Source organism: Scardinius erythrophthalmus (assembly GCF_964197995.2).
Source record: "Scardinius erythrophthalmus genome assembly, chromosome: 7".
NCBI classification, from domain to species: Eukaryota; Metazoa; Chordata; class Actinopteri; order Cypriniformes; family Leuciscidae; genus Scardinius; species Scardinius erythrophthalmus.
This window is the reverse complement of record NC_138227.1, coordinates 4465013-4491952: the sequence shown is the minus strand read 5'-3', so window position 1 is coordinate 4491952 and position 26940 is coordinate 4465013. Positions and strand designations below refer to the sequence as shown.

At 39.8% G+C, this 26940-nt stretch overlaps 1 protein-coding gene across 1 annotated transcript; it reads left to right on the top strand.

The window, feature by feature from the left end:
• Window positions 1-6862: 6862 nt before the first annotated feature.
• Window positions 6863-26879, top strand: LOC308694186 (uncharacterized protein). The gene is made up of 4 exons (XM_081371558.1): window positions 6863-7036; window positions 7221-7322; window positions 15096-15367; window positions 24056-26879. Exons 3-4 carry the CDS (start codon window positions 15131-15133, stop codon window positions 26585-26587), a joined length of 2769 nt encoding a protein of 922 aa, XP_081227684.1. The 5' UTR covers window positions 6863-7036; window positions 7221-7322; window positions 15096-15130; the 3' UTR covers window positions 26588-26879.
• The last annotated feature ends 61 nt before the right edge of the window (window positions 26880-26940 follow it).

Below are 26940 nucleotides of genomic sequence, written 5' to 3'. Positions count from 1 at the left end.
AAGTAATGGCCTTTAAAAAAAACAAAGGAGAGAGAATTTGTTAACTAAGTGAATATTCAATTATAAAAATATAATTAAAGAAAGGATCAAACGTACATTTACACAAATACTGACCACGACAAGCAACTTTCAAACGCCATCTTAATTTTTTAGCTCAGCTGTCACAGAAAGGATTATGGGATATCTATGGATATATCTATGCAGCCTTCAAAAATTTTAAGTGATTAAAGACATATAGGCCTATATGCTGGCTAATAATTGCCAACTTTCCTGTAAACCAGGGGTGGGGAACGTCCGGACCCCAGGCCGTAACCGGCCGCAAAACAGTTTGATGTGTCAAGCGAGTCAATTCCTCCCCCCCAAAAAAAACCTTCAGAAACAAAAATCTCAGCAATTACTTTTCCTGTGATAGAAAACACAAAATAGGCAAAGTGGCAAGCAGCACGAGTCCACGAGCCGTGAGAGCAGGGCGAGGCCAGTAGCGCGAGTGTTAATGAGTCACCTGCGCGCCGCATCGGTTTCAAGTTTCTCACGGTGGATGAGCTTCAGAGGCGCGCGCGCCGTACCGGTTTCAAGTTTCTCACTGATCAGCTTCGGGGCGCATAAAAGGATCGGAACGAAGACAGCGGAGGACCAGGCATGGACTTTACTGTGTGTGCGTGTGTGTGTTGCGTGTGCGTGTGTGTGGTAGTCGTCCACGAGGGGCTGCTGCTTTTACTTTCGTTTTGTCATTTGCGTGTTAAAGTGGAATGAGTGGCCGACTAAAAGTGGCCGACAGCAAGTAGAATGTGTGGCCGACTAAAAAAAAAATATTTTAACTATAAGCAACCCAATTTGTCTAGATCTGTATTATTTCCTTTGTATAATGAGCTTAAATATTTCTGCGCAGTTGTGTGATTTAGTCTGCTTGATTAACATTACAATGTATTCCTATTTAACTCTGATATGTAGCCTATACATATATAGGATATATAAGGTCCTCGAGTCGAATGTGTTCGAATATTTCACCAGCATCAGCCTTTTCACAGTTTGTATCACTCCGCTTGTCTGTGTTTGCGCAACTTGCATCATTAAGCCAGTAGGTGGTGACAAGTGACTGTCTTTATGAGTGAACAATTGAAATTTAATTGAACTGATTTAATAGTGCCAAAAACATTGATTAACTCAAGAAAGAAACAAGTTACTGAAACCAATCTTTAATGCTAAAAAGTTTACATCTATGCAAAATAATCCTTGAAAGAATTCTCATTTAAGGCCATTCCTGTTTGGAATATGTGATTGTGTATTGTCAACAATAAGCAGAAACATTTTGCATTTCCATTTTGTGGATCATTCATTTCAACATTTATCCTCATTCTCATGTTTAAGAATCTGTTATCTTGACAAATAACTTATGCTACTGCCCACTGACATGCTTTTAAAGCTATTGTTATCAAAAAATGTTGGCCTTCAAACACCTTAAAATGCACATATGTAGGTCCGAGAAATCAAAATTTTCTCGGGGGAGCATGCCCCCGAACCCCCCTAACTACCGCACATTTTTATGTGTGTGTCTGTGTGGTAATATGGGCTGGTGTGACAACAGTGCCAGGACTGAATTTTTTAACCAGTCTGCCCCCTGCATATAGGCCTAAAATATACATTATTCTCTGTATCGAATCATGTTATCTTGTTACCCACCCCCAGCCCCTGATGTTTCGGGTTCAGCCCCTGATGTTTTTAAAACCTAGAAACGCCCCTGCTCATTACAATGGCCCTTTAAAGAATGTTAAAAATTGTAAATGGCCCTTGATAGGAAAAAGGTTCCCCACCCCTGCTGTAAACCCTGCTCATATTGGAAGTGAAAGCCATGCAGTAAATACAACCCAGCACTGACATCTGTTAAACTAATAAAGCGTTAGATTAAATCTCAAACACCCTTTCACTGCAAATCTTGAACGCTTCAAATCTCTTGACTTAAAATTTCTAAATTGTTTATAAAACATCGAGTCTCTTCAAATTTGAAAGTTTCCCTTTACACAGTCCAGGAACTGAATGCCACTTGTGTGGTCGTGTTTCACTTTGCTTCTTTCCTTTTAGCTGAAGTTTTTCTGTGCATCATGTTAACCAGCATGTGGCGCTGTTGGTGTAGAAGACTTGACTCCATAGTCTCGCACAACAGATGTGAAAAAATATCAGTGCACGCTCTTACAACCTGGCTGCTTTAATAAGGTCTAATCATACAAAAGTAGCCTAAATCAAATGTATTCTAGTAGTTTTGCACAGTTTGTTATTATTTTGTTGCATGCGGTGGTTGATTGCAGCTGGAGTGTTGGACGCATTTAACTTCTTCAAGCAAAATAATATTAACTGCATCAGAAGTTATTGTTGTGTTCCCTCCACTCAGACCAGTTTTTCTGTAATTTTCAAAACTGTGGTGAGAAACTACCCGGTGTTGAAAGAGGTGTTCTCTTACGAGAGGTTCTCTCGTATTGCGTAAGCTTGCTTACGCTGCGGGAAAGTCTTCTTTTCTCGAGATACTGAAGCCAAAAATTATCCTTAATTTCATTTTTTCTCAACGCAGTGCAGCTGCGGGCAGCTGAGCTAGAGCGGCATACTGCGCGCTCATTGGCTGCCGCGCGGCAACTGCTTAAGCCTACCAGTGAGCCTGGCGTGACGTCACGCCCAATGAGGGTGCGCGCGCCCTAGCGCGTCACAGCCCGCCAGAATGGGCGGCGTCAGAGCATATATAAGGAAGGCTCGTAGGCTATATTCTCTGATTTCTGTCTTTTCAGCGAAGCACTCGCATCGCTGATCTCGGAGAGGAAGCCGTCGCCGTTGTCCTTCAAGGCCCAGCTAACGAGCCAGCAGGGTCGACATCGGCAGCTCTTCACAGAAAGCGCAGCCGCCCGTGGAAAGCGCGACGGCTGCGTGGTCCCGGCCCAGGCAGAGAGCGCAGAGAAGATGGCGGTCTCCGTCGCTGAGCGCGGAGCGGCATGAGCCGCACGTGGTGCGAGGCATTTGCAACAACGCCTCTGCTCTTTTAGAAAGTGCTGCGGAAGCAAGAACACACACAAAAGAGCTTGCAAAGGATATTCGCCGGATAGCTGAGCTGGCACGGCAGGCTGAAGGCGGCGAAGATCGTCCGGCTTCCTCAGGCTGACCTAAGCTGGCTCGTTAGCTGGGCCTTGAAGGACAACGGCGACGGCTTCCTCTCCGAGATCAGCGATGCGAGTGCTTCGCTGAAAAGACAGAAATCAGAGAATATAGCCTACGAGCCTTCCTTATATATGCTCTGACGCCGCCCATTCTGGCGGGCTGTGACGCGCTAGGGCGCGCGCGCCCTCATTGGGCGTGACGTCACGCCAGGCTCACTGGTAGGCTTAAGCAGTTGCCGCGCGGCAGCCAATGAGCGCGCAGTATGCCGCTCTAGCTCAGCTGCCCGCAGCTGCACTGCGTTGAGAAAAAATGAAATTAAGGATAATTTTTGGCTTCAGTATCTCGAGAAAAGAAGACTTTCCCGCAGCGTAAGCAAGCTTACGCAATACGAGAGAACCTCTCGTAAGAGAACACCTCTTTCAACACCGGGTAGTTTCTCACCACAGTTTTGAAAATTACAGAAAAACTGGTCTGAGTGGAGGGAACACAACAATAACTTCTGATGCAGTTAATATTATTTTGCTTGAAGAAGTTAAATGCGTCCAACACTCCAGCTGCAATCAACCACCGCATGCAACAAAATAATAACAAACTGTGCAAAACTACTAGAATACATTTGATTTAGGCTACTTTTGTATGATTAGACCTTATTAAAGCAGCCAGGTTGTAAGAGCGTGCACTGATATTTTTTCACATCTGTTGTGCGAGACTATGGAGTCAAGTCTTCTACACCAACAGCGCCACATGCTGGTTAACATGATGCACAGAAAAACTTCAGCTAAAAGGAAAGAAGCAAAGTGAAACACGACCACACAAGTGGCATTCAGTTCCTGGACTGTGTAAAGGGAAACTTTCAAATTTGAAGAGACTCGATGTTTTATAAACAATTTAGAAATTTTAAGTCAAGAGATTTGAAGCGTTCAAGATTTGCAGTGAAAGGGTGTTTGAGATTTAATCTAACGCTTTATTAGTTTAACAGATGTCAGTGCTGGGTTGTATTTACTGCATGGCTTTCACTTCCAATATGAGCAGGGTTTACAGCAGGGGTGGGGAACCTTTTTCCTATCAAGGGCCATTTACAATTTTTAACATTCTTTAAAGGGCCATTGTAATGAGCAGGGGCGTTTCTAGGTTTTAAAAACATCAGGGGCTGAACCCGAAACATCAGGGGCTGGGGGTGGGTAACAAGATAACATGATTCGATACAGAGAATAATGTATATTTTAGGCCTATATGCAGGGGGCAGACTGGTTAAAAAATTCAGTCCTGGCACTGTTGTCACACCAGCCCATATTACCACACAGACACACACATAAAAATGTGCGGTAGTTAGGGGGGTTCGGGGGCATGCTCCCCCGAGAAAATTTTGATTTCTCGGACCTACATATGTGCATTTTAAGGTGTTTGAAGGCCAACATTTTTTGATAACAATAGCTTTAAAAGCATGTCAGTGGGCAGTAGCATAAGTTATTTGTCAAGATAACAGATTCTTAAACATGAGAATGAGGATAAATGTTGAAATGAATGATCCACAAAATGGAAATGCAAAATGTTTCTGCTTATTGTTGACAATACACAATCACATATTCCAAACAGGAATGGCCTTAAATGAGAATTCTTTCAAGGATTATTTTGCATAGATGTAAACTTTTTAGCATTAAAGATTGGTTTCAGTAACTTGTTTCTTTCTTGAGTTAATCAATGTTTTTGGCACTATTAAATCAGTTCAATTAAATTTCAATTGTTCACTCATAAAGACAGTCACTTGTCACCACCTACTGGCTTAATGATGCAAGTTGCGCAAACACAGACAAGCGGAGTGATACAAACTGTGAAAAGGCTGATGCTGGTGAAATATTCGAACACATTCGACTCGAGGACCTTATATATCCTATATATGTATAGGCTACATATCAGAGTTAAATAGGAATACATTGTAATGTTAATCAAGCAGACTAAATCACACAACTGCGCAGAAATATTTAAGCTCATTATACAAAGGAAATAATACAGATCTAGACAAATTGGGTTGCTTATAGTTAAAATATTTTTTTTTTAGTCGGCCACACATTCTACTTGCTGTCGGCCACTTTTAGTCGGCCACTCATTCCACTTTAACACGCAAATGACAAAACGAAAGTAAAAGCAGCAGCCCCTCGTGGACGACTACCACACACACGCACACGCAACACACACACGCACACACAGTAAAGTCCATGCCTGGTCCTCCGCTGTCTTCGTTCCGATCCTTTTATGCGCCCCGAAGCTGATCAGTGAGAAACTTGAAACCGGTACGGCGCGCGCGCCTCTGAAGCTCATCCACCGTGAGAAACTTGAAACCGATGCGGCGCGCAGGTGACTCATTAACACTCGCGCTACTGGCCTCGCCCTGCTCTCACGGCTCGTGGACTCGTGCTGCTTGCCACTTTGCCTATTTTGTGTTTTCTATCACAGGAAAAGTAATTGCTGAGATTTTTGTTTCTGAAGGTTTTTTTTGGGGGGGAGGAATTGACTCGCTTGACACATCAAACTGTTTTGCGGCCGGTTACGGCCTGGGGTCCGGACGTTCCCCACCCCTGGTTTACAGGAAAGTTGGCAATTATTAGCCAGCATATAGGCCTATATGTCTTTAATCACTTAAAATTTTTGAAGGCTGCATAGATATATCCATAGATATCCCATAATCCTTTCTGTGACAGCTGAGCTAAAAAATTAAGATGGCGTTTGAAAGTTGCTTGTCGTGGTCAGTATTTGTGTAAATGTACGTTTGATCCTTTCTTTAATTATATTTTTATAATTGAATATTCACTTAGTTAACAAATTCTCTCTCCTTTGTTTTTTTTAAAGGCCATTACTTCATGGATCCAGGATACTATGCATCCTGATAAAGTTCCCTTGGCCTTTGGAATTAAAATAGCCCCACATCATCACACACCCTTCACCATACCTAGAGATTGGCATGGTTTTATTTCAGTTAGCCTAAAAGCTAGTTTGATTTGCATTGAGAGATGATCTTATGGAAAGCACTCCATGCCAATCTCTAGGTATGGTGAAGGCTATGCCTAGAGTATATACAGTAACACTTTATATTGCAAGGGAAAATTCTTCTGAAGTTCTGAAGCTTATAATGCACTAACAAACACATCTCCATTTCCTGACTTGTATTCACGAACACATAATAGGTATAAATATACACATACACACACACACACACACACACACACACATATATATATATATATGAAGAGTTCAGATGCAAAAGCCTCTAAGTGCAATTTGAAAATTTATTCTAGAATGATCATTTTTATCAAGCCTGTATATTTATGTTCAGTAATTTCACTTAAATGGCAATGAAAATGACCTATTAATTGTCATTTAAGTGAAATTACTGAGCTTAAATATACAAGCTTGATAAAAATGATCATTCTAGAAGAAAATTTCAGATGGCACTTAGAGGCTTTTGCATCTGAACTCTTCATATATATATACACAAAATAGGTTCCCAAGATGGATGGGCAGGAAAGGGAGGAAAAATGCTGATATGAATTCACACTTGTGGTAAACACATTTCCCAGGAGTTAATACAATGTAGTACTGAAGTCACATTGTTGTCTGATTTACGTATGCCACATAGTTTTGCTTCCTTTGGAAAAAACCCTAGCAGGCACAGGAACTGATGTAACCAACATTCCTATATATATAGCCTACTAAAGTTTTTTTGTATGAGGTTGTTGCGTTTTTGATTTTGATGTCGTTGCAGCGCTGAAGAGAATATAGCTTATCTTCAGTTTAGTTTTTACTAAGATTCTTTGATTGATATTGCTCTGCTGTATTTCTTTACTTGACAAACTCGGACGAGGACAAGTTAACCATATATACTGCTTGAACTGCATATAAGGTAATTAGCCTTTGTAAATCCATTCACAGGACTGCTGGAATAGGATAGAGCTAAGTATTATAACCTGTAACCTTTTGTTTATTTGTTATAATCCTTTTTTGTTTTATTGTATAACCAGTATTTTAATCTTTTGTATAAATACATTTTATTTTATAAAGACAAATACTGTTTCTTTATACTTCAGCTCACAAAAGACAGTTCTATAAATATTATACCAGAGCATTATAAGTATAGCTTATACTACTACTATTCTTCGAAGTATCCTTGGACAAGATTCTGCTGGAAGGTAAGCATAAATTTTGATCCATAGGCTTAACTTACAAATGCAAAGGTGATATAATATTCCTAGACTTGCTGATATGTGTTAGACAAGCCAAGAGGTTAATCCTAGAAAATCTGACCTGACAGCACAAGGCTATCTAGTTAACTTTGGTTACTATGAGGCTAATCAGGAAATGAAATAATATCAGATCTTAGTACAATGTATATATATATATATACAGTACAGGCCAAAAGTTTGGAAACATTACTATTTTTAATGTTTTTGAAAGAAGTTTCTTCTGCTCATCAAGTCTGCATTTATTTGATCAAAAATACAGAAAAAAAGTAATATTGTGATATATTATTACAATTTGGGCTTCTTCGTGCAAAAATGCATGAAAACGTTTAAGTTTTGAATTTTGCATTTTTTTTTTTTGCTTCATCGGAGGGGGATGAAACTTGGTGACTTTTGTTATATTACCTACACTGTAAAAAGAAAAGGTGCCTGGAGGAACCTTTTGGGGTTCTTCACTTTGCCACACCGGCGGAACCGTCTGTAGATCCTCTAGGCACCCTTTAAAAAGGGGCGGTTCTCTGAGGAACCACACAGGTTTCCTGAGGAACTCTTATATTAGGCACTGTGTGGAACCTCTTTAGGTGCCTCCAGGAACCAAATTAATTTTTTTTTAAATATTAAATTTCATGTTGTTTCTATGGTTACCTTTGACTTCTATTATAATAAACAAATTGAACAAAATACAAAATAAGAATAGTTTATTACATATTTGATATTCATTTTTATACATACACTTCCATGCACATGGGAAAAAAAGCTAACTATAGATTAATATCAATACACAAAAAATAGTATAATACATAAACAACATGAATAATCAACCATGTATATACAATAGGCTACACAAGAAAAGACATTTCAACAAAATACATGGAAACACAAATGTTCCACGAAATAAATCAATGTAAAAACATTACATGTTTAAAACATTTGTGTTTCAGTCCGATGGTAAGTCTGACATCACTGTTTCCAAGTACAAAAGCTCTATCAGATGCTAAAAACAAACAAACAGTGCTAATATACACTCATTGTGCTGTAATATTCCTGAAAATTATGATCCTAACCTTTATCTCTATACCGAAATCTTAAATGGTTAGTTATTCAGCTATTTTGAATCATAAAATGTTGAAGTCTGGGATGCCGTTAGACTGGACACTTTAATGTACACTATGGCTTTTGAAAAGCTTAAATGTGTGACTTGAATCAACAGTGTTTATAAATAGTTGTTAAGGATTCTCATGAAACAAGATAGAGGAAGTAGAAGTAGAGGCTTCCACCCAGAAACAGTATTCCTTATGTCACAACAACCAGAAAATATTTTCCATTATAACAGAGATAAGGTGCAGTAAAATGATCTGTTGTTCTGTGAATGTTCACTGGTGAATTCCAGTCATTTCAATAAGAATTTACATAGTCAGCAATTTCTATTTGTGGTCAAAAATGTCACTACCAAGATGGTGTGAGGTACTTAAAGAGTTAGAAAAGTGAAGAGGTGCCGCAGCTTCGATTTCCGTGTGTTTTTCCTGTTCTGGTGGATGGTCCAGGCACTTCAGTGATTTTCAGGTCTACAGGAGGATTTTTATTCTTGTTCAAACTTGTATTTCAGCTTACCGAGATCCCTGCAAAGTACAAAATTTACTGTTAGTAAGGTTATTAAAGTGATAGTTGTGAAATTTAAATATTTTCCTCAGCCTTGTGACGTTCCAAACCTGTTTGACTTTCTGTCTTTGGAACCCAAAAGCAGATCTCAGGCATAATGCAACCCCAGTCACCGATCGCTTACTGATCGCTGCATGAAACAAGCAGAAAACATTTGTGTAAATCATTCAGGAAACCATTCTTATGTACACTTGTCTAGTTCAATTCAATGCAATAATTTATGTAAAAATGGTTAAGCTCCAAAAATGTCCCAGAAAAGATCCTAAAAATAATCAATGAGTTCACAACTCATATGTTATGGGTTGTGTTGTAAGTCTTCTGAAGCCATAATAGCTTTTTCCTTTTATTGTTTTTCTGTCGGAAAAGACTAAACTTGAAGTTATAATTCAGAATTAAAATGTCTTATATTCAAATGCAAATGATAAAGATATAAGAAAAAAAATGCATTGCATTATTTGTGAACCAAAGCTAATATTATTTTTCTGAGTAACATGAATGAGATTTGAGAGCATGATGGAAGATTTTCAGAAAATAACTGATTAAAAAAACACAAGTACACAGTCAAACAATACAATTTCACACAGAGAAAGTTCATAGTAATAAAGTACTTGCATGTGGTGCAGGTAACTTACTGTAATTCAATGTTGCCACTGAAATATTCAGATTATTTTAGAAATGTAATGGTTGTTCTGGGGATACAAAAGGAAAAAAAATATTATTCACAACATAATATTTGTTGACCAAATGGCTTTAAAATTGTAACGTATTTGAGAGAATGAGGGCACATGTAGTAAAGTTAGGCTAAACAAAAACAGACCAAACTATATTAACCTGCTTTTGTTATTCATAACAAACGCAAATGACAGCAGGAATCAGCTAAATTATAGGCTATATCAGCAATTTGACGACACAGTTGTACAGAATATGTTGAACTGAATGACTAAATCAATCTAAGACAATAAGTCAATAATTTCCATTTGTTCATTACATTAGATAAACGTAACGTTAGTTAGCATCGGGGCTAAAACCTTCATACCAGATACTGAGCAATAAACGAGTGTAAACACTGTAAAAACTTAGTAATGTATAATAAACTTAATTTATATATATGTGTGTTTGAATATATAGTGAGTAGACTCTGTATTTATATTTATTTGCGAGTTTACAAACCTTTTAACGGAGAGCCGAACAAACGGCGGAAGCTTTGATGAGAGGACTGGAGCCGTTACTTTCAAAGCCGATGACGTCAGTGGATACTATTGTTGTTGCGCGCGAGCAGCGCGAGGATGACTGAAGTGACGACAGCAGAAGAATAGCAGCAGTTTTGTGACAGAAGACAACTTTTCTCCTCCTGGTTCTTCTTCTTCATATTATTAATATTATTATTATTATTTAGTGTTGTTTTTTAAGGTTTAAATTACTTAATAAAATAGCCTAGGCGGCCTATACTAAATATATGTAACCCAAGTGTAAAAGACGTAGGCTACTGTTAAATGTATTAAAATGCATTAAAGTATATTTGTATTGTAGTAGGTCTACTAAAAACATACTCAAGTACATTTTTAATACATTTAATAGTACGTCTTTTTTTACCTGGGTATACTGAATCAAACTTAAGTAGCCTATAATGATAATAATAATAATAATAATAATAGGATAATAATAATAGGATAATAATAATCTTATTCTGGTCTCACTGAACCATTGGGTTCCTCCAGATGCTGGCTTTAACATAAGAGATCTTCCAGGAACCACTTAAATGTTAAAAGATCTTCCAATAACCCTTTTATCGCATTCAGGTTCCTCTATTTTCCCCCAAAGCACTTCGAGGTCTCATGGTAATGAAAAGGTGACTCCAGAACCTCTGAACTAAATACAAAGTGCTTAAAGGATCCCATAAGTTCCAGCAAGAACCTCAAAAGATTGTCAACGCTCCTCGAGTAACCCTAATATAGGAGAAAGATCTTAGAGGCACCTAAATAACATTTTGAAGTTCCTTGAGTATCTAACAGGATATTTGAGGCTCCTTTAGTTTTTACAGTGTATGTGAACACACAAAAAAAAAATCAAGGAGATGATTCAGATATGTGTTAAAGGGTCGTAAAAAAAAAGTCACACTTAGCTTCCTTCGTGCAAAAATGACCGACCATAGGAAATCAATGAATGGGAAATACGAAAAAATAGGAAAACTCAGAGAAACTTTTGGTGGTACAAACTACAAATCAGCCACTGTGCAGAAAAGAAGTGCACAGCAATGAAGGGGTGACACTCTAAAACATCAAGAGTGCAAATAAGACACCCCCCCCCCCCCACACACACACACACACACCCACAAACACACACACACAACAAATTTTGCTCCAAACTATATAAAAACTATATAATCATAACTCCAAAACTGTAGCAAGGAGAGTCAAAAGGTAGGTATCATTTGAAAGAACTCTTTTTAAAAAAATGTAAAATATAAATTAGATTACATTTGGACATTGTCCTGCCGAGAAACTGCTGATAAAAGACAAAATATAATTTTTATTATGATTTTGCATATCTTTCTTATTTGTCATGGACTCAGGAAGGAAATAAGGTAGGAGGGAAATTATTTTTTCACTGTAAAGTTCAGACTAAGCTTTCAAATGACATCAACTTTGTGTTAATCAAGGTGTAGTAGTAGGGAATTTCCCTTTCCCTTGTTTTGTGTTCGTTACCCTTATATGGTAATGGATGGATGAGGTAATTAGGGCCGGTGTATTTAAGTGTGTAAACAGGAAGCCCTAGAAGTTAGGCTTTGTCATACCCGCCCCTCTTCTGGTTATCGGTGTGACGTTAGTTGAGTGATGGCTGTAGCCGTCTCGGCGGCGTTCCCTGGGAGTTGCGCCAAGCGCTCATTGAAGGCTTTAAGCTGAACATTCGCGAGTGCATCCTGACATCGTGATAAGGGTGGTTCGTGATGTGTGGGTGTGTGATTCTCGTGTGTCTCCCGCATACCACGTGATTAACTCAGCAGGTCGTGCTGCTGTTTTTCATGATTAGGTCATTTTTGTTTTGTTTTTCATGATTAGGTTATTTTTGTTTTGTTTTTCATGATTAGGTCATTTTTGTTTTGTTTTTCATGATTAGGTTATTTTTGTTTTGTTTTTCGTGACTAGATATCAGTTCTGTGTTTTGTTTTGCTTTCGTTTTTATGGATTGGGTTATTTCTTTAATGACGTTGGTTTGACCAGTGTAATTTGGGCCATAGTGGCCGTGTGGTGTCAGTATCAGTGTGTAGCGTCTATCTAACACCTGTTGAGTATTTCGGGGTCCTCGATGAGGTAGGACGGATTCTCCGTGCACCAGCTGATCTGGTCCATCACGTCTGATGTGATTGATGTGATTTTTGTATTTGTATCGCACCCACTAATTTTTCTTTTCTTTTTTCTTTTTTTGGTTTGAGTCAAGGCTGAGTGTACGGAGGGGGAGGCTAGTCACCTGGGTGAACACATTTGTTGTGAGGTTGGAGCACCAGGGTTCGAGTACCTCTTCCTATTTGGTTTGCCGTGCACACATAAATGGTTGAGAGCACAACTGTTTACAGCTAGCTTGCCACCCCTAAAGTAAACTTTAGCCTTGTAGTTTATATATTTTTTTTTTTTGTATTTATTATTTTCTTGTTTTATTTTGTGGGGATGCTATTTTCATTTCTTTTGTGATGTTTTGTCTACTGTGAGTCAGTGTTTGAATCAGCCATGTGGGGAGGAATGTTCTTTTAACAATTGATATATCCTATTCTTATAATAAACTTGTTAGTGATTTACATTATGAATAAATGATGCCAGTAGAGTATTTTCTTCACAAATAAAAGTATTTTATTTGTTTATTTGATGACACGACTCTGTCTTTTCTCTGCACCACCGAACCTGGGTTCCTTTAATATTTCCTTGGGTGCAATTCCCAAGGTGGCGTAGTCCGTGCTATTTGGATTTGGTTATACCAAAAAAAACAATAGGCTACCGCTCCGGTCACAAAGGCAAAAAAATAAAAAAATATGGTAATGAATATTTTCGAAGCTATTTTCGTACCTGCTGGCGGTACACAGTTTTAGAAGGATTACTCATCACTCGTTAGGATTTAATAAATGTGATTGGATGCATTAAAAAGCTGAGATCCTAAGCTTTAAAATGATATTTTTTTTATGATATATTTTGTGTTGTTCCATTCAGTGGTTGCTTAGTAATTTGAATCCGAATGGGAATAAAAAATAAAAAATAAAGCTATAGACAGCCTATAGGCGGTTACAGGACATTACACACATTTACATATTTTTAAAGCCACTAGATGACGCTCTTCTCATTTGATTTTTTTTTTTTTTTTTTAGGCCTTCACTCTATTTTGATGTGAAATGTTGCATTTATTAAAAAAAAAAAAAAAAAAATACAAATAAAATATAAATATATATATTAATTCTAATGGAAAAAATAGCTCATAAAATTATATAATTAATGCAAAGTATCAAAAATCTTTAAAAATTCTAAATAATAAGAAAAAAATTATTGAACAAAAATATATTTCATTGGTTTTCCTGGGGAAAAAAAAGGTTCAATTTTAAGGCTTCGTACGTTTTTGCACAAAAGGAAGCCAAGTGTAACACATTAATGAAGAAGCCCAGAGGGTTAAAATAATTGGTTTTCAATTTATTATACTTTAAATTATCATTTATTTCTGTGATCAAAGCTGGATTTTCAGGATCATTACTCCAGTCTGTCACATGATCCTTTAGAAATCATTCTAATATGATGATTCATTATCAAAGTTGGAAACAGTTCTGCTGCTTAATATTTTTTCATAACCTGTGATACTTTTTTAGGATACTTTGATGAATAAAAAGTAAAAACATAAAATAAAATAAAAAGAAGCAAATGTTTTAAAAATAGAAATCTTTTGTAACAACAATATACACTGGTCAGTAATTTGGGGTCAGTCGTTTTTTTTCTTTCTTTTTTTGAAATAAATCAATAATTTTATTCAGCAAGGATGTGTTAAATTGATAAAAAGTGATAGTAAAGAAGATTTATATTATTAGAAAATATTTTTTATTTTTGAATAAATGCAGTTCTTTTTAACTTTTTATTCATCAAATATATTAGGCAGCAGAACTGTTTCCAACACTCATAATAAATCAGAATATTAGAGTGATTTCTAAAGGATCATGTGATAGACTGGATGTCACATGTGACACTGAAGACTGGAGTAATGATGCTGAAAATTCAGCTTTGCATCACAGAAATAAATAAATTTTTAAAGTATATTCAAGTTGTAATAATATTTCACAATATTACTGTTTTTTTTTCTCTGTATTTTTAATCAAATAAATGAAGCCTTGATAAGCATTAGAGACTTCTTTCAAAAATATAAAAAAATCGTAATGTTTCCAAACTTTTGACCTGTACTGTATATATATATATTAAGGCTGTGCAATGATTATCATCCAAAAATGAAAGTTTGTGTTTATGTAATATATGTGTGTGTACTGTGTATAATGTGTATTATAAAAGAAAAAAAAATATTTATTCACAAAATATTTATATTTATATATAATATAAATTCTATATAAATATATATACATGCAACTATTTCTTAAATATATATATACATGTGTGTGTGTATAAATAATTTATATAGGTTAACTAGTATTTACGACAACTCAAACTCAAGGGTCCTGTATACAAAAGGGTGAAAAAAACAACTCTGCTTATCCTTAATGTTTAAAATAATGAAGGTTACATTTCTCTTAACAAGGAAAGCTACCCCACTACTCATAATGGAGGAAATATAAAAATTTGACCAATTCACTTTGTTTAAGGCTAAAGTGCACCTCGTTATTTCCTGTAGGGTCTCCTGTGACAGGGCCGAATCAATACGCTCCTTACTTTGCCAATCAAAAACTTGTTTTGATTTTAAGTTTACCGTGCAAACCCCTTACGGAAAACCCATCTTTATCTGGTGTCCATGACCTTTACAAACATCTCTAATATAATCTGAATGGTTATTTATTGACCTGATGGTCTTTATATTGATGTGTTGCAGGGGTATTTCACACAGCGTATGAGTTGGCAGCCAGAATGACAAGGACAGTCATACTCCTTTACTTCTTTTTGGCCTTCTGTCCTCTCTCTGAGGGGATTCCCTTCAGCTGTCCGTTTCCATTTCTGAATCAGAGCGCACACCTGGGAACAGGAAAACTTTGTGCAACATTGCAACTGCAGACCAAGTTGCCCTGCCTCGGTGTAAACCTGTCGGTCAGTGAAGATGTGCCGCTGAGTCCTGGAAAATGGCATCTGGAGAGTCTGTCACTGAAGGTGAGATTCTATACATATGTACTACTAAATATTATTTTTCCCCATGGAAAGTAGTTTTACAACCCTTCCTGTCAAGACATACATGATATACAGTACAGGCCAAAAGTTTGGAAACATTACTATTTTTAATGTTTTTGAAAGAAGTTTCTTCTGCTCATCAAGCCTGCATTTATTTGATCAAAAATACAGAAAAAAATTGTAATATTGTGATATATTATTACAATTTAAAATAATTGGTTTTCAATTTATTATACTTTAAATTATCATTTATTTCTGTGATGCAAAGCTGATGCAAAGCTGTGACGCTGTAGGTAATCATAAAATGTGGATGTTAAGTGTGGATGTCAAATTAAAAGTTATATATCAACTTAAGAGAACATGCTGATATCATACCAGTTCTGCCATTTAACACGTATGCACTTGATTGCAAATAAAATGTTATGTATCTTCTCTATAATGTTGCATGCTAACTTGTTATGTGATTGTAACAGTAAATACAGAGTCAGAGTTCTCAGGTGAAATCTACATATTTGTTGTTCTTCTTTTTTTTCTTCCCAAATCAATGCTATTGGCAGAGCCGGTTCTAGACATTAGGAGGCCCTAGGCAAAATTCATGTTGGAGGCCCCCCACCCCCAATAAAAAAAAACACTTGAAACAAATATGATTCCTAACCTTTTTATTTATACAACATTTAATTTTAAAAGCAGTATATTTTTACTTACACAGTACATAAGTTTGGACACATTACTATTTTTAATGTTTTTGAAAGAAGTCTCTTATGCTCATCAAGCCTGGATTTATTTGATCAAAAATACAGAAAAATAATATAGTGAAATATTATTAAAATTTAAAATAATGGTTTTCTATTTTACTATACTTTATATTTCTGTGATGCAAAGCTGAATTTAGTGCCACGTGATCATTCTGATTTATTATCAAATGTTAGAAATGGTGCTTAATATTTATTTTATAACCTGTGATACTTTTTTTCAGGATTTTTGATTATTAAAGAGTTGTTTTAAAAAAGTCTTCACTATCACTTTTTATATATTTAACACATCCTTGCTGAATATTCCTGTTTTTTTTTTCTGTATTTTTGATCAAATAAATGCAGGCTTGTAGAGCATAATAATAAACTTCTTTCAAAAACATTAAAAATAGTAATGGGTCCAGACTTTTACCGGTACTGTACATATTAATCAAACTTTATCTACGGTAATCTCTTTTTTGTTTAATGAAGATGTTATTGTTGTTGTTGTTATTTTGCTGTTTTATTCAATTTATTCACAGTTCCAGAATCCCACTTCAGTAGATGAGCATAAGAGCTTTTATATTGCATTGCTACCTTATGCTATACACAAATCAAGTGGAAGAGAAAGACACGATCGCTACTGAGCAGAAAAAAATATATAAAGTGCAATTATTGGCGTAATGTCAGGAATCTAATCATCAGCAGAATTTAGAAGATAGACCCATAGATATGAGATCCTTTAGACTATTTGAAACATTTAAAAATGTTGTAGTGTGTTGGCTTTTTAACTTAGAATACAGACGTCTTGTCTTTTAATTTTGTAGCTTTTTTACTAGTCAGCTCCCGACGCGATGTTATTCATTGTACGCGCAAATTCAAAGCGTCGCGTCTGGGCACGTTAATGACGCTCGCGCTCTTTTAAACTCGTAGTAAAGCGGTGAATGTTTTTCCAGAAATGACGCTGATCTACAGTACAAGTTTATATTTAGAATACATTGCAATCACTCCAAAATAGATGACGACAACTCACACACCTGCATTATGAGCTGTGCTTCTTTGTGTGCTTATTAGGCTTTAGCCTCGCAGCATCTGATGGATGCGTTCGTTACTTTCAGAAGCTGGCACACATTAATTGGTTTAACTGCAGTAATGTAACAGTCTATGGTTAAGATAAACATCGTCACTATTTTTAGTGAATTAATAAATATTGAAATAAATTGTAGATAGGACATTTGTACTTTTTTTTTTTTTTTGTCCCTCTGTCTGGGCCCCATCCCGCCAATCGGGCCCTAGGCACGTGCCTAGTTTGCCTTTGCGTTAATCCGGCTCTGGCTATTGGTCACCCAGCATGTCTGGCTGTGGGTTTTTCAAATATTTAACCAAAAAGTATTTAAAAAAACTGCTTGTGAATAAACTCCAGATGATCATCAAGCTGTCTATGCCTAACACAGTTTGCAGACTGTCTCTACTCTCACTTTGCAATGAAAGTGTAAAAGCCTCATCACAATATTTGAGCTGGATTTTGTTTAAATATTATTTAAATTACTGAATTATTTAATTCTCACATGTAATGCTTTAATGGTTGGTAACTTATTCTCTTTAAAAAATCTTCTGAGATCATAAAGTATATTGTGTATTTCACTCATGTTGGACTTGTCAATATTACATTTTGGTTGTCTGCCAAATTAACCCTTGTGTGTAAGGACACTGTTTTCTTTCTTTCTTTCTTTCTTTCTTTCTTTCTTTCTTTCTTTCTTTCTTTCTTTCTTTCTTTCTTTCTTTCTTTCTTTCTTTCTTTCTTTCTTTCTTTCTTTTCTTTTTTGATCACATTGGTTGTGTTAATGCGTACAGAACAGGAAACTCGCTTAGAGAGCCAGTCTATTTTGAGTGTAACTAAATGAGCCAATGGACATTGGCTTGCATTGATTTGCAGCAGCTGCTCTGCCACGCAGCGCGGGTATATAATGAGCTGCAGGTGCAATTGCATCTTTAGCTTTTCGCTTCAGAGCCGAGCATTTGTTGTTCCTGCTTTCTGAAGAATCTACTAAAAAGACCAGTTCGAGATTTTTCAATATGTCAGATTTCAAGCCGCATGTTTCAGGATGTGGTCGTCTACTGGCATCGGGCATTAAGCAGGTGCCTGGGCATTAAGCACGCTGAGGTTGAGGCTAGGTTCATGCATGAGACATGTTCTCACTTTTGGAACATGTCCATCACAGTGTTGACTTCAATACCTCAGAAAAGGTGTAGTCCCCTTGCCTATTCCTTATCGTGGCGCCCTCCCTGGTCACCGGTGGCAGGAGAGGTTCACCCAGCGGGTAGCTGGGGTGATCTCAGGGTTACGGTGAGAGGATCTTCGGAAATCACTCCCTCTTTTACACCGCAGCCAGTTGAGCTTCCTAGGGAGCGTGCTGGACCATCTGAATGATGTGTACCAGTCGTTTCCTTTGGGGCTCCAGCTGATGACCAGATTTCAATCTCAGCATTGGAGGGTGAGTTTGAAGCTGCTGAGGAGAAAGATTCGGCTGCGCTGCCCCCTTCGGGGATGGTAGTGTTGTCCCAGTCAGACTCAGAAATGATGGCCATGCTTTCCTGGGCCCCCGAGAGCATCGGGCTCGAGTGGAATCGGCTGGATGATTGGTTTCTGGTGTCGCATCGTGCTACGCCCCAGTGCCTTTCTTCCTAGAGGTGTATGATGAGATTACTAAGTCATGGATGGCACGTTTCACTGCCCAAAACCGGTTTGATAACTCCCCCCTCGTTTCCTTCGATGGCGGGGCTGCCGATAGAGCCGGACCCTCCAGCCAATATGAGGTTTGTGTTTTACAGCCCCTACAGCATTAAACCCAAGAAAAGTAGTGGGTTACGGCCAATCTTGGATCTGCGAGTCCTGAATCTAAGCGTAATCTAAGAAGAAGGTTCTGTCCTTCAGCCTGCCCCTGTCTCCCCTTGTCATCAAGAAAGTCACGTAGACGGCCCTTGTTCCCCTGAGAGAACGCGGCTTTCTCATTCTCAACTATCTCGGCGACTGGCTTATTCTAGCACAGTCTTGGGATCAGTTGTGAGAATACAGGGATCTTCGGATCAGCTGGGAAAAGAGCAAACTCGCCCCCGTGCAGAGGATCTCTTTTCTTGGTATGGTCTTGGACTCGGTCACACAGTCGGCATGCCTCACAGAGGAGCGTGTCCAGTCAGTGTTGAACTGCTTGAATTCGTTCAAAGGCAGGACAGGGGCCCCACTGAAGTTGTTTCAGAGGCTCCTGGGGCATATGGCAGCCGCAGTGATGCCGCTCGGCTTGCTTCATATGAGGCCGCTTCGGCACTGGCTTGATGATTACAAGAATTTAATCAAAAGATAACCAATTTATTTACCAAACAAAACCATAATAAAAACACAAAATGTGGCAAACAAAAACATAAGAAAAAGACACGCGGGAGGGAGAAGCCCCCCCCCCCCTCTCAGGGGGAAGGCAGGAAGATTTTATCATGAAGGGAGACTCCAAACCCAGGTGTCCACCATCCACCCTCGGACTGCAGCACAGACAGGTATGCAGGCCATCACAACATAAAACGGGCATGCAGTTTCAGGGATCTGGACGGGTCTGCAACTGCATTAGCACATCAACTGCCTCGAGTTGCTGGCAGTTTGCTTGTGCTGGGCCGCCTAATAAAGCCGCTACAGGGCAAAGACGTACTGGTCCGTATGGACAACATTCGCATGTCGCATGTTGCAACTCGCCCGCCATCTCCTCTTTTGGAGTCAGAAGCATCTGAGGTTCCTTCTTGCCATTCATATTCCATGGGTGCTCAGTCATGCAGTCGACGAGCTGTCACAACATTCTCCACTCCCGGGAGAATAGAGACTCCATCCCCAGTTGGCCCAGCTGATTTGGAGACGTTTGGGAGCCGCGCAGGTAGACCTTTTTGCCTCTCCAGAAACGTCTCACTGCCAGTTGTTTTACTCTCTGACTGAGGGAATACCCGGTTCAGATGCACTGGCTCACAGCTGGCCCCGGGGCCTGCGCAAGTATGTGTTTCCCCCCAGTAAGCCTACTAGCACAGACATTGTGCAAAGTCAGGGTGGACGAGGAGCAGGTCCTGCTGGTAGCCCCTTATTGGCCCACCCGTACCTGGTTCCCAGAACTAATGAGTCGGGGCACCCTGTGGCACAGATATCTGGAGACTACATGTGTGGTCCCTGGACGGGACACGGAGGTTCTAGATGACCTACCTCAAGGGGTAGTGAACACCGTCACTTCAGCGCGAGCACTATCTACGATACAGGTAAATGCCTTGAAGTGGAACCTGTTCATGGAATGGTGTTCTTTTCACCGAGAAGACCCCCGAACTTGCTAGATCAGAGCCATGTTTTCCTTCTTGCAGCAGGGGTTGGAGCGAAGGCTGTCTCCCTCCACCCAGAAAGTCTACACTGCCGCCATCTCAGCCCACCGCGACTTGGTGAAGGTTAAGTCAGTTGAGAAAGCATGACCTGGTCTTCAGGTTCCTTAAGGGGGTGAGGAGATTAAATCCACCCCACCTTCCTTCTTTACCATCCTGGGATTTGTCTCTGGGGCTCAGAGCACTCCAGAATGCCCCATTTGAGCCCTTGCAATAAGTAGACTTAAAATCTTGTCTCTAAAGATGTTGCTCCTGGTGGCACTGGCCTCCATTAAAAGGGTAGGGGACCTGCAGTTTTTTTTGGTCGACGAATCGTGCCTAGAGTTCAGGCCAGATGATTCTCAGGTTACACTGATGCCTCAACCCGAATATGTGTCCAAGGTTCCCACCACTCCCTTCAGGGACCAGGTGGTGAACCTGCAAGCGCTGCCCGTGGATGAGCTCACTGTACTAGGAGTATTGCATCCGCCTGGGAGCTGGCGCATGGCACCTCTTCGACAGATATCTGTGGCGCTGCGGGCTGGGTGACACCCAACACGTTTGATATATTTTATAGCCTACGCGTAGACCCGGTATCCACCTGTGTTCTCGCCTCAAATGGGTAGAAGACACCAAGTGGACCTGGCCTGTGTCGGCCAAGATATGCGCTGTTACTCCAGAGAGTTCCTACGGGTAAACCCTGTGAGTCCTCCATCACCTTCGGCTGCCGGCCTATATTCCACTGAATCCTTGAGAACCTGGTTTAGGCTGGGAGCCATATGTGTATAATTTCCACAGCTGCTCCTAAACGGAAGCTCATGTATTTCCCTTGGGGGTACCCATCTTTGGGGGATGGAATCACCCCAGTAACTTCCATATGTAGTCAACCCTACAGGGCTGGTCCATATGTCATCTCCACATAACTCCTTTGTCGTAGAATGTGGTTCCGCAGCGTTCCTTTTCCAGTGGGAAGGGCACATTTTTCCAGTCTTATCCAATAGTCACTGGGTCATGCAGAACAGCAGTGATTGGCTTTTCTGCGTGAGCCCGATCCTGTCTTACAAGAGGGATTGGAGGATGCTGGAAGGGGCAGTAACAGTGGCGCATTGGTAGGGATTCCTATTTGTTGATTTTCTAGCAGTTTTTGTGTTAAACATTCTTTACAGCAGAGTATTTATGGAGTTTAAAATATGACAATATGATTTGAATTTGAATTGTGTAAATTTGAATTATTTACAAGTGTAATCTAACAAAATGTTATTTTATGTGGTATTTTAAATTGTTCTGAATTTGATTTCTTTAAACAAATATTGAACATTTGAAATTTAACGAATTGAAATGTTTTCATGGCTGAATTTTTTAGACATGTATTTTCAAACAGCTTTTTTTTTTTGTTCTGAATTCTTAGACTGCAAATATTCAGTTTTAAAAAATACAGATTCAAGTTTTCAAGACGAAGAAAAAATTCAGATCTTACAGAAAGTAGGTCACAGGTCATCCACAGGGAAGAGTAAAGGATCTCAGAAAAGTCGAACAGAGCATTTTGGCTGCACTGCAGTAGTTTTCTGCCGCAAACGCGGTGGTGGTTCAAGAGAATCTGTGTATCTTTCGTTCAGTCGTTTTTTTTTTTTTTTTTATATTAAGAGTAGAAAAATGAGAAAACAGCTTGAGTATTAGATTTCTAATATTCTAGTAATAATAGTCCGCTGCTGCAGTTGCACGGAGCTTACAAAACTTAACGCGTATATTGCAACTACATTTCATTTTCTCATCAAACAACTAGACTAACGAATGGCTCGGCACAACAGAAGAGCCTAGACAGGGCTTTCTCTCTGTGTAGACCAGCAGTTGGTCTGAATTTGCTATAACCTATAGTAGCCTATTTTCCGGACTGTAAGTCACGTTTTATCATGAAACACGCTGTGATTTATTCCAAAGTGACTCAGGCATATATAATGCATTCAACGTTAAATAATCTAAATGTTGACTTTCAAAAGTAGGCGCGCCAAGAAGGCTATTCGCTGTATTCTAGTTAATTTTTGGTGTGCGCTAGAAAGATCTTGAAGGAGACCGAGACGCGCTAAAGCAGCGCATCATGTTGTTTTATTTATTTTTCAATGGCATGATATTTTGTAGTCATTTTGAATGACACCAAAAATTAACTAGAATACAGCGAATAGCCTTCTTGGCGCGCCTACTTTTGAAAGTCAACATTTAGATTATTTAACGTTGAATGCATTATATATGCCTGAGTCACTTTGGAATAAATCACAGCGTGTTTCATGATAAAACGTGACTTAAAGTCCGGAAAATAGGCTACTATAGGTTATAGCAAATTCAGACCAACTGCTGGTCTACACAGAGAGAAAGCCCTGTCTAGGCTCTTCTGTTGTGCCGAGCCATTCGTTAGTCTAGTTGTTTGATGAGAAAATGAAATGTAGTTGCAATATACGCGTTAAGTTTTGTAAGCTCCGTGCAACTGCAGCAGCGGACTATTATTACTAGAATATTAGAAATATAATACTCAAGCTGTTTTCTCATTTTTCTACTCTTAATATAAAAAAATAAAAAAAACGACTGAACGAAAGATACACAGATTCTCTTGAACCACCACCGCGTTTGCGGCAGAAAACTACTGCAGTGCAGCCAAAATGCTCTGTTCGACTTTTCTGAGATCCTTTACTCTTCCCTGTGGATGACCTGTGACCTACTTTCTGTAAGATCTGAATTTTTTCTTCGTCTTGAAAACTTGAATCTGTATTTTTTTAAACTGAATATTTGTGAAAAAACTGAATATTTTTAAAAAAAAAAAAGCTGTTTGAAAATACATGTCTAAAAAATTCAGCCATGAAAACATTTCAATTCGTTAAATTTCAAATGTTCAATATTCGTTTAAAGAAATCAAATTCAGAACAATTTAAAATACCACATAAAATAAAATTTTGTTAGATTACACTTGTAAATAATTAAAATTACACAATTCAAATTCAAATCATATTGTCATATTTTAAGCTCCATAAGTATTAACTTTTTCAGCAAAACCCTGCCAAAGATACATTTTGAGTAAAAATGTTTTTTCATTTCTTTTTTATTAAAGTCTGCGTGAACCGGAAGTTGCAAACGACTTTTCTCCAGTGTTGTGACGTATTTCCCAGTGAAACGGAATATTGAACAGAGGGCAGGGTTTTACTCTAGCGCTCCTCCTCTCCATCTCTGCTCATAACAGACTAGCGGTTTGAGGGGAGTGGTTTAGCGTTTCCCAACCCAAGCCCAAACCTACATCATCAGAGAAGGAACACCATTCCAGACCGGAAGTAACATTTCAGACTTTGATTAAAGATTACGACGGCAAACAATTTTTTTTCTGTGTATTAACTTGCACGGATTAATTGTTCACCACAAGACTAGTAATATGCGCTAACAAATTAAATAGGGTCGATTTTGATTTCAGTTGGACTTTAATGATTTTAAACATTTCCTACACTCTTTTCTCAGATGTCATTTAGAGGCTGTTTTGACACTGTAACATTAACACATAAATCTTACTTTTTGATTTTAGGTGGAAAAAACCTGCAGTTTTATGGTGTTTCAACAAGACAAGGACAGCCAACATTTTCCTCGAGGATTCTATTCAAACATTACTATAAAGTCCATCAATACACAGTCAGAATTTTTGTGTATTTGCACAAAATTGCACATCAGATACAGACGTTCTCCAACATTTTCAGACTTTGATAAGAAGCATTTAGTGGACAGTCCTGCACCTACATCTGATAACAACTACTGGCAGAAAGCATGGGATGATGCAATGGAATATAGAAAGAATCATGCAAAGAACCCAAATCGTTTTAGACCACCAAAGAAACAGTCCTTCATGGACAGAGAGGAATTCAGTGAAAAGTTCAAACGTGACTCCGAATTAAAAATTACAGCTCCTGGTAAAGAAGATTTATTCAGAAGTGAGTTCAAAATGGATATTTATGATGTCACTAATTCAGAAGGTAGACTACAAATCTTAAAAAGACATAATTATGTTGTGGTTGCGCTTGACAACAATGGTATGCCAGTTCATTTTGAACCAGTTAAATATAACATTTTTAAACAGTTTCCACAAGCACCATTAATCATGGCGATCAAAGTACTGGGAGTCATAACTGCAATCAGAGAAGGTGCAGCAAGGAATGCTTTAGGAAAACTGTCTCCCACAACTGTGAATGGAGGTGGTGAGACTGTGAGAAGAGGAGGAGAGACTGTGAGCAGAGGAGGAGAGACTGTGAGCAGAGGAGGAGAGACTGTGAGCAGAGGAGGAGAGACTGTGAGCAGAGGAGGAGAGACTGTGAGCAGAGGAGGAGAGACTGTGAGCAGAGGAGGAGAGACTGTGAGCAGAGGAGGAGAGACTGTGAGAGAGACTGTGAGCGGAGGTGCAGGTGTGGCTGCAGGCGTGGGCACAGGTGTGGCTGCAGGCGTGGGCACAGGTGTGGCTGCAGGCGTGGGCACAGGTGTGGCTGCAGGCGTGGGCACAGGTGTGGCTGCAGGCGTGGGCACAGGTGTGGCTGCAGGCGTGGGCACAGTTGTGGCTGCAGGCGTGGGCACAGGTGTGGCTGCAGGCGTGGGCACAGTTGTGGCTGCAGGCGTGGGCACAGGTGTGGCTGCAGGCGTGGGCACAGGTGTGGCTGCAGGCGTGGGCACAGGTGTGGCTGCAGGCGTGGGCACAGGTGTGGCTGCAGGCGTGGGCACAGTTGTGGCTGCAGGCGTGGGCACAGGTGTGGCTGCAGGCGTGGGCACAGGTGTGGCTGCAGGCGTGGGCACAGTTGTGGCTGCAGGCGTGGGCACAGTTGTGGCTGCAGGCGTGGGCACAGGTGTGGCTGCAGGCGTGGGCACAGTTGTGGCTGCAGGCGTGGGCACAGGTGTGGCTGCAGGCGTGGGCACAGGTGTGGCTGCAGGCGTGGGCACAGGTGTGGCTGCAGGCGTGGGCACAGGTGTGGCTGCAGGCGTGGGCACAGTTGTGGCTGCAGGCGTGGGCACAGGTGTGGCTGCAGGCGTGGGCACAGGTGTGGCTGCAGGCGTGGGCACAGTTGTGGCTGCAGGCGTGGGCACAGTTGTGGCTGCAGGCGTGGGCACAGTTGTGGCTGCAGGCGTGGGCACAGGTGTGGCTGCAGGCGTGGGCACAGGTGTGGTTGCAGGCGTGGGCACAGGTGTGGCTGCAGGCGTGGGCACAGGTGTGGCTGCAGGCGTGGGCACAGGTGTGGCTGCAGGCGTGGGCACAGGTGTGGCAGACGTGACTAGAGCCGTGACTACGCCCACAGAAAAGGCAGACGTGAGTAGAGCCGCGACTAAGCCCACAAACAAGGCAGAGCTGACTACAGCCGTGACTACGCCCACAGAAAAGGCAGAGCTGACTACAGCCGCGACTAAGCCCACAAACAAGGCAGAGCTGACTACAGCCGTGACTACGCCCACAGAAAAGGCAGAGCTGACTACAGCCGCGACTAAGCCCACAGAAAAGGCAGACGTGACTAGAGCCGTGACTACGCCCACAGAAAAGGCAGAGCTGACTACAGCCGCGACTAAGCCCACAAACAAGGCAGAGCTGACTACAGCCGTGACTACGCCCACAGAAAAGGCAGAGCTGACTACAGCCGTGACTACGCCCACAGAAAAGGCAGAGCTGACTACAGCCGTGACTACGCCCACAGAAAAGGCAGAGCTGACTACAGCCGTGACTACGCCCACAGAAAAGGCAGAGCTGACTACGCCCGCGACTACGCCCACAAACAAGGCAGAGCTGACTACAGCCGCGTCTACACCAACAGAAAAGGCAGAGCTGACTACAGCCGCATCTACGCCCACTGAAGAGGCAGAGCTGACTACAGCCGCAACTACGCCCACAGAAAAGGTAGACGTGACTACAGCCGTGACTACGCCCACTGAAGAGGCAGAAATTTACACATTTTACAGATGCTTTTCTCTAAAGCAACATTTTTTAAATTTTAAGCAGTTCTTGCTTTTCCATGGAATCGAACCCATGACCTTGGTGTTAGAAGAGCCAATGCTCTACTGTTTGAGCTACAAACTGCTGCCACAGCGTTAAATTGTCAATTTGCATCATAGAATCAAACACCCATCCATCCTCTAAATTCTTATCCTCTTCAGGGTTTCAGAAATTATAAGAACTGTTAAAGTTCCAGGTCTATTGTTGTTGTAAAGTAATCAGTTTAAATTATTTGCTAATAATATTTTATTTTTGAAATACACATTCATATATCCAATTTGTAAAAAAACAGAAAACGTTTTATGTCTTTACATGCATTATAAATTAGCTTACACAAATCATGTAAATAAGTAATAGTGTGAATCTAAATAAATGTATGCTTCCTTTATTGAACCCAATTTTGTAAAGTGTTCTCTTTAATTTATGACTTTATGTTATGAGTCGGGTCATAA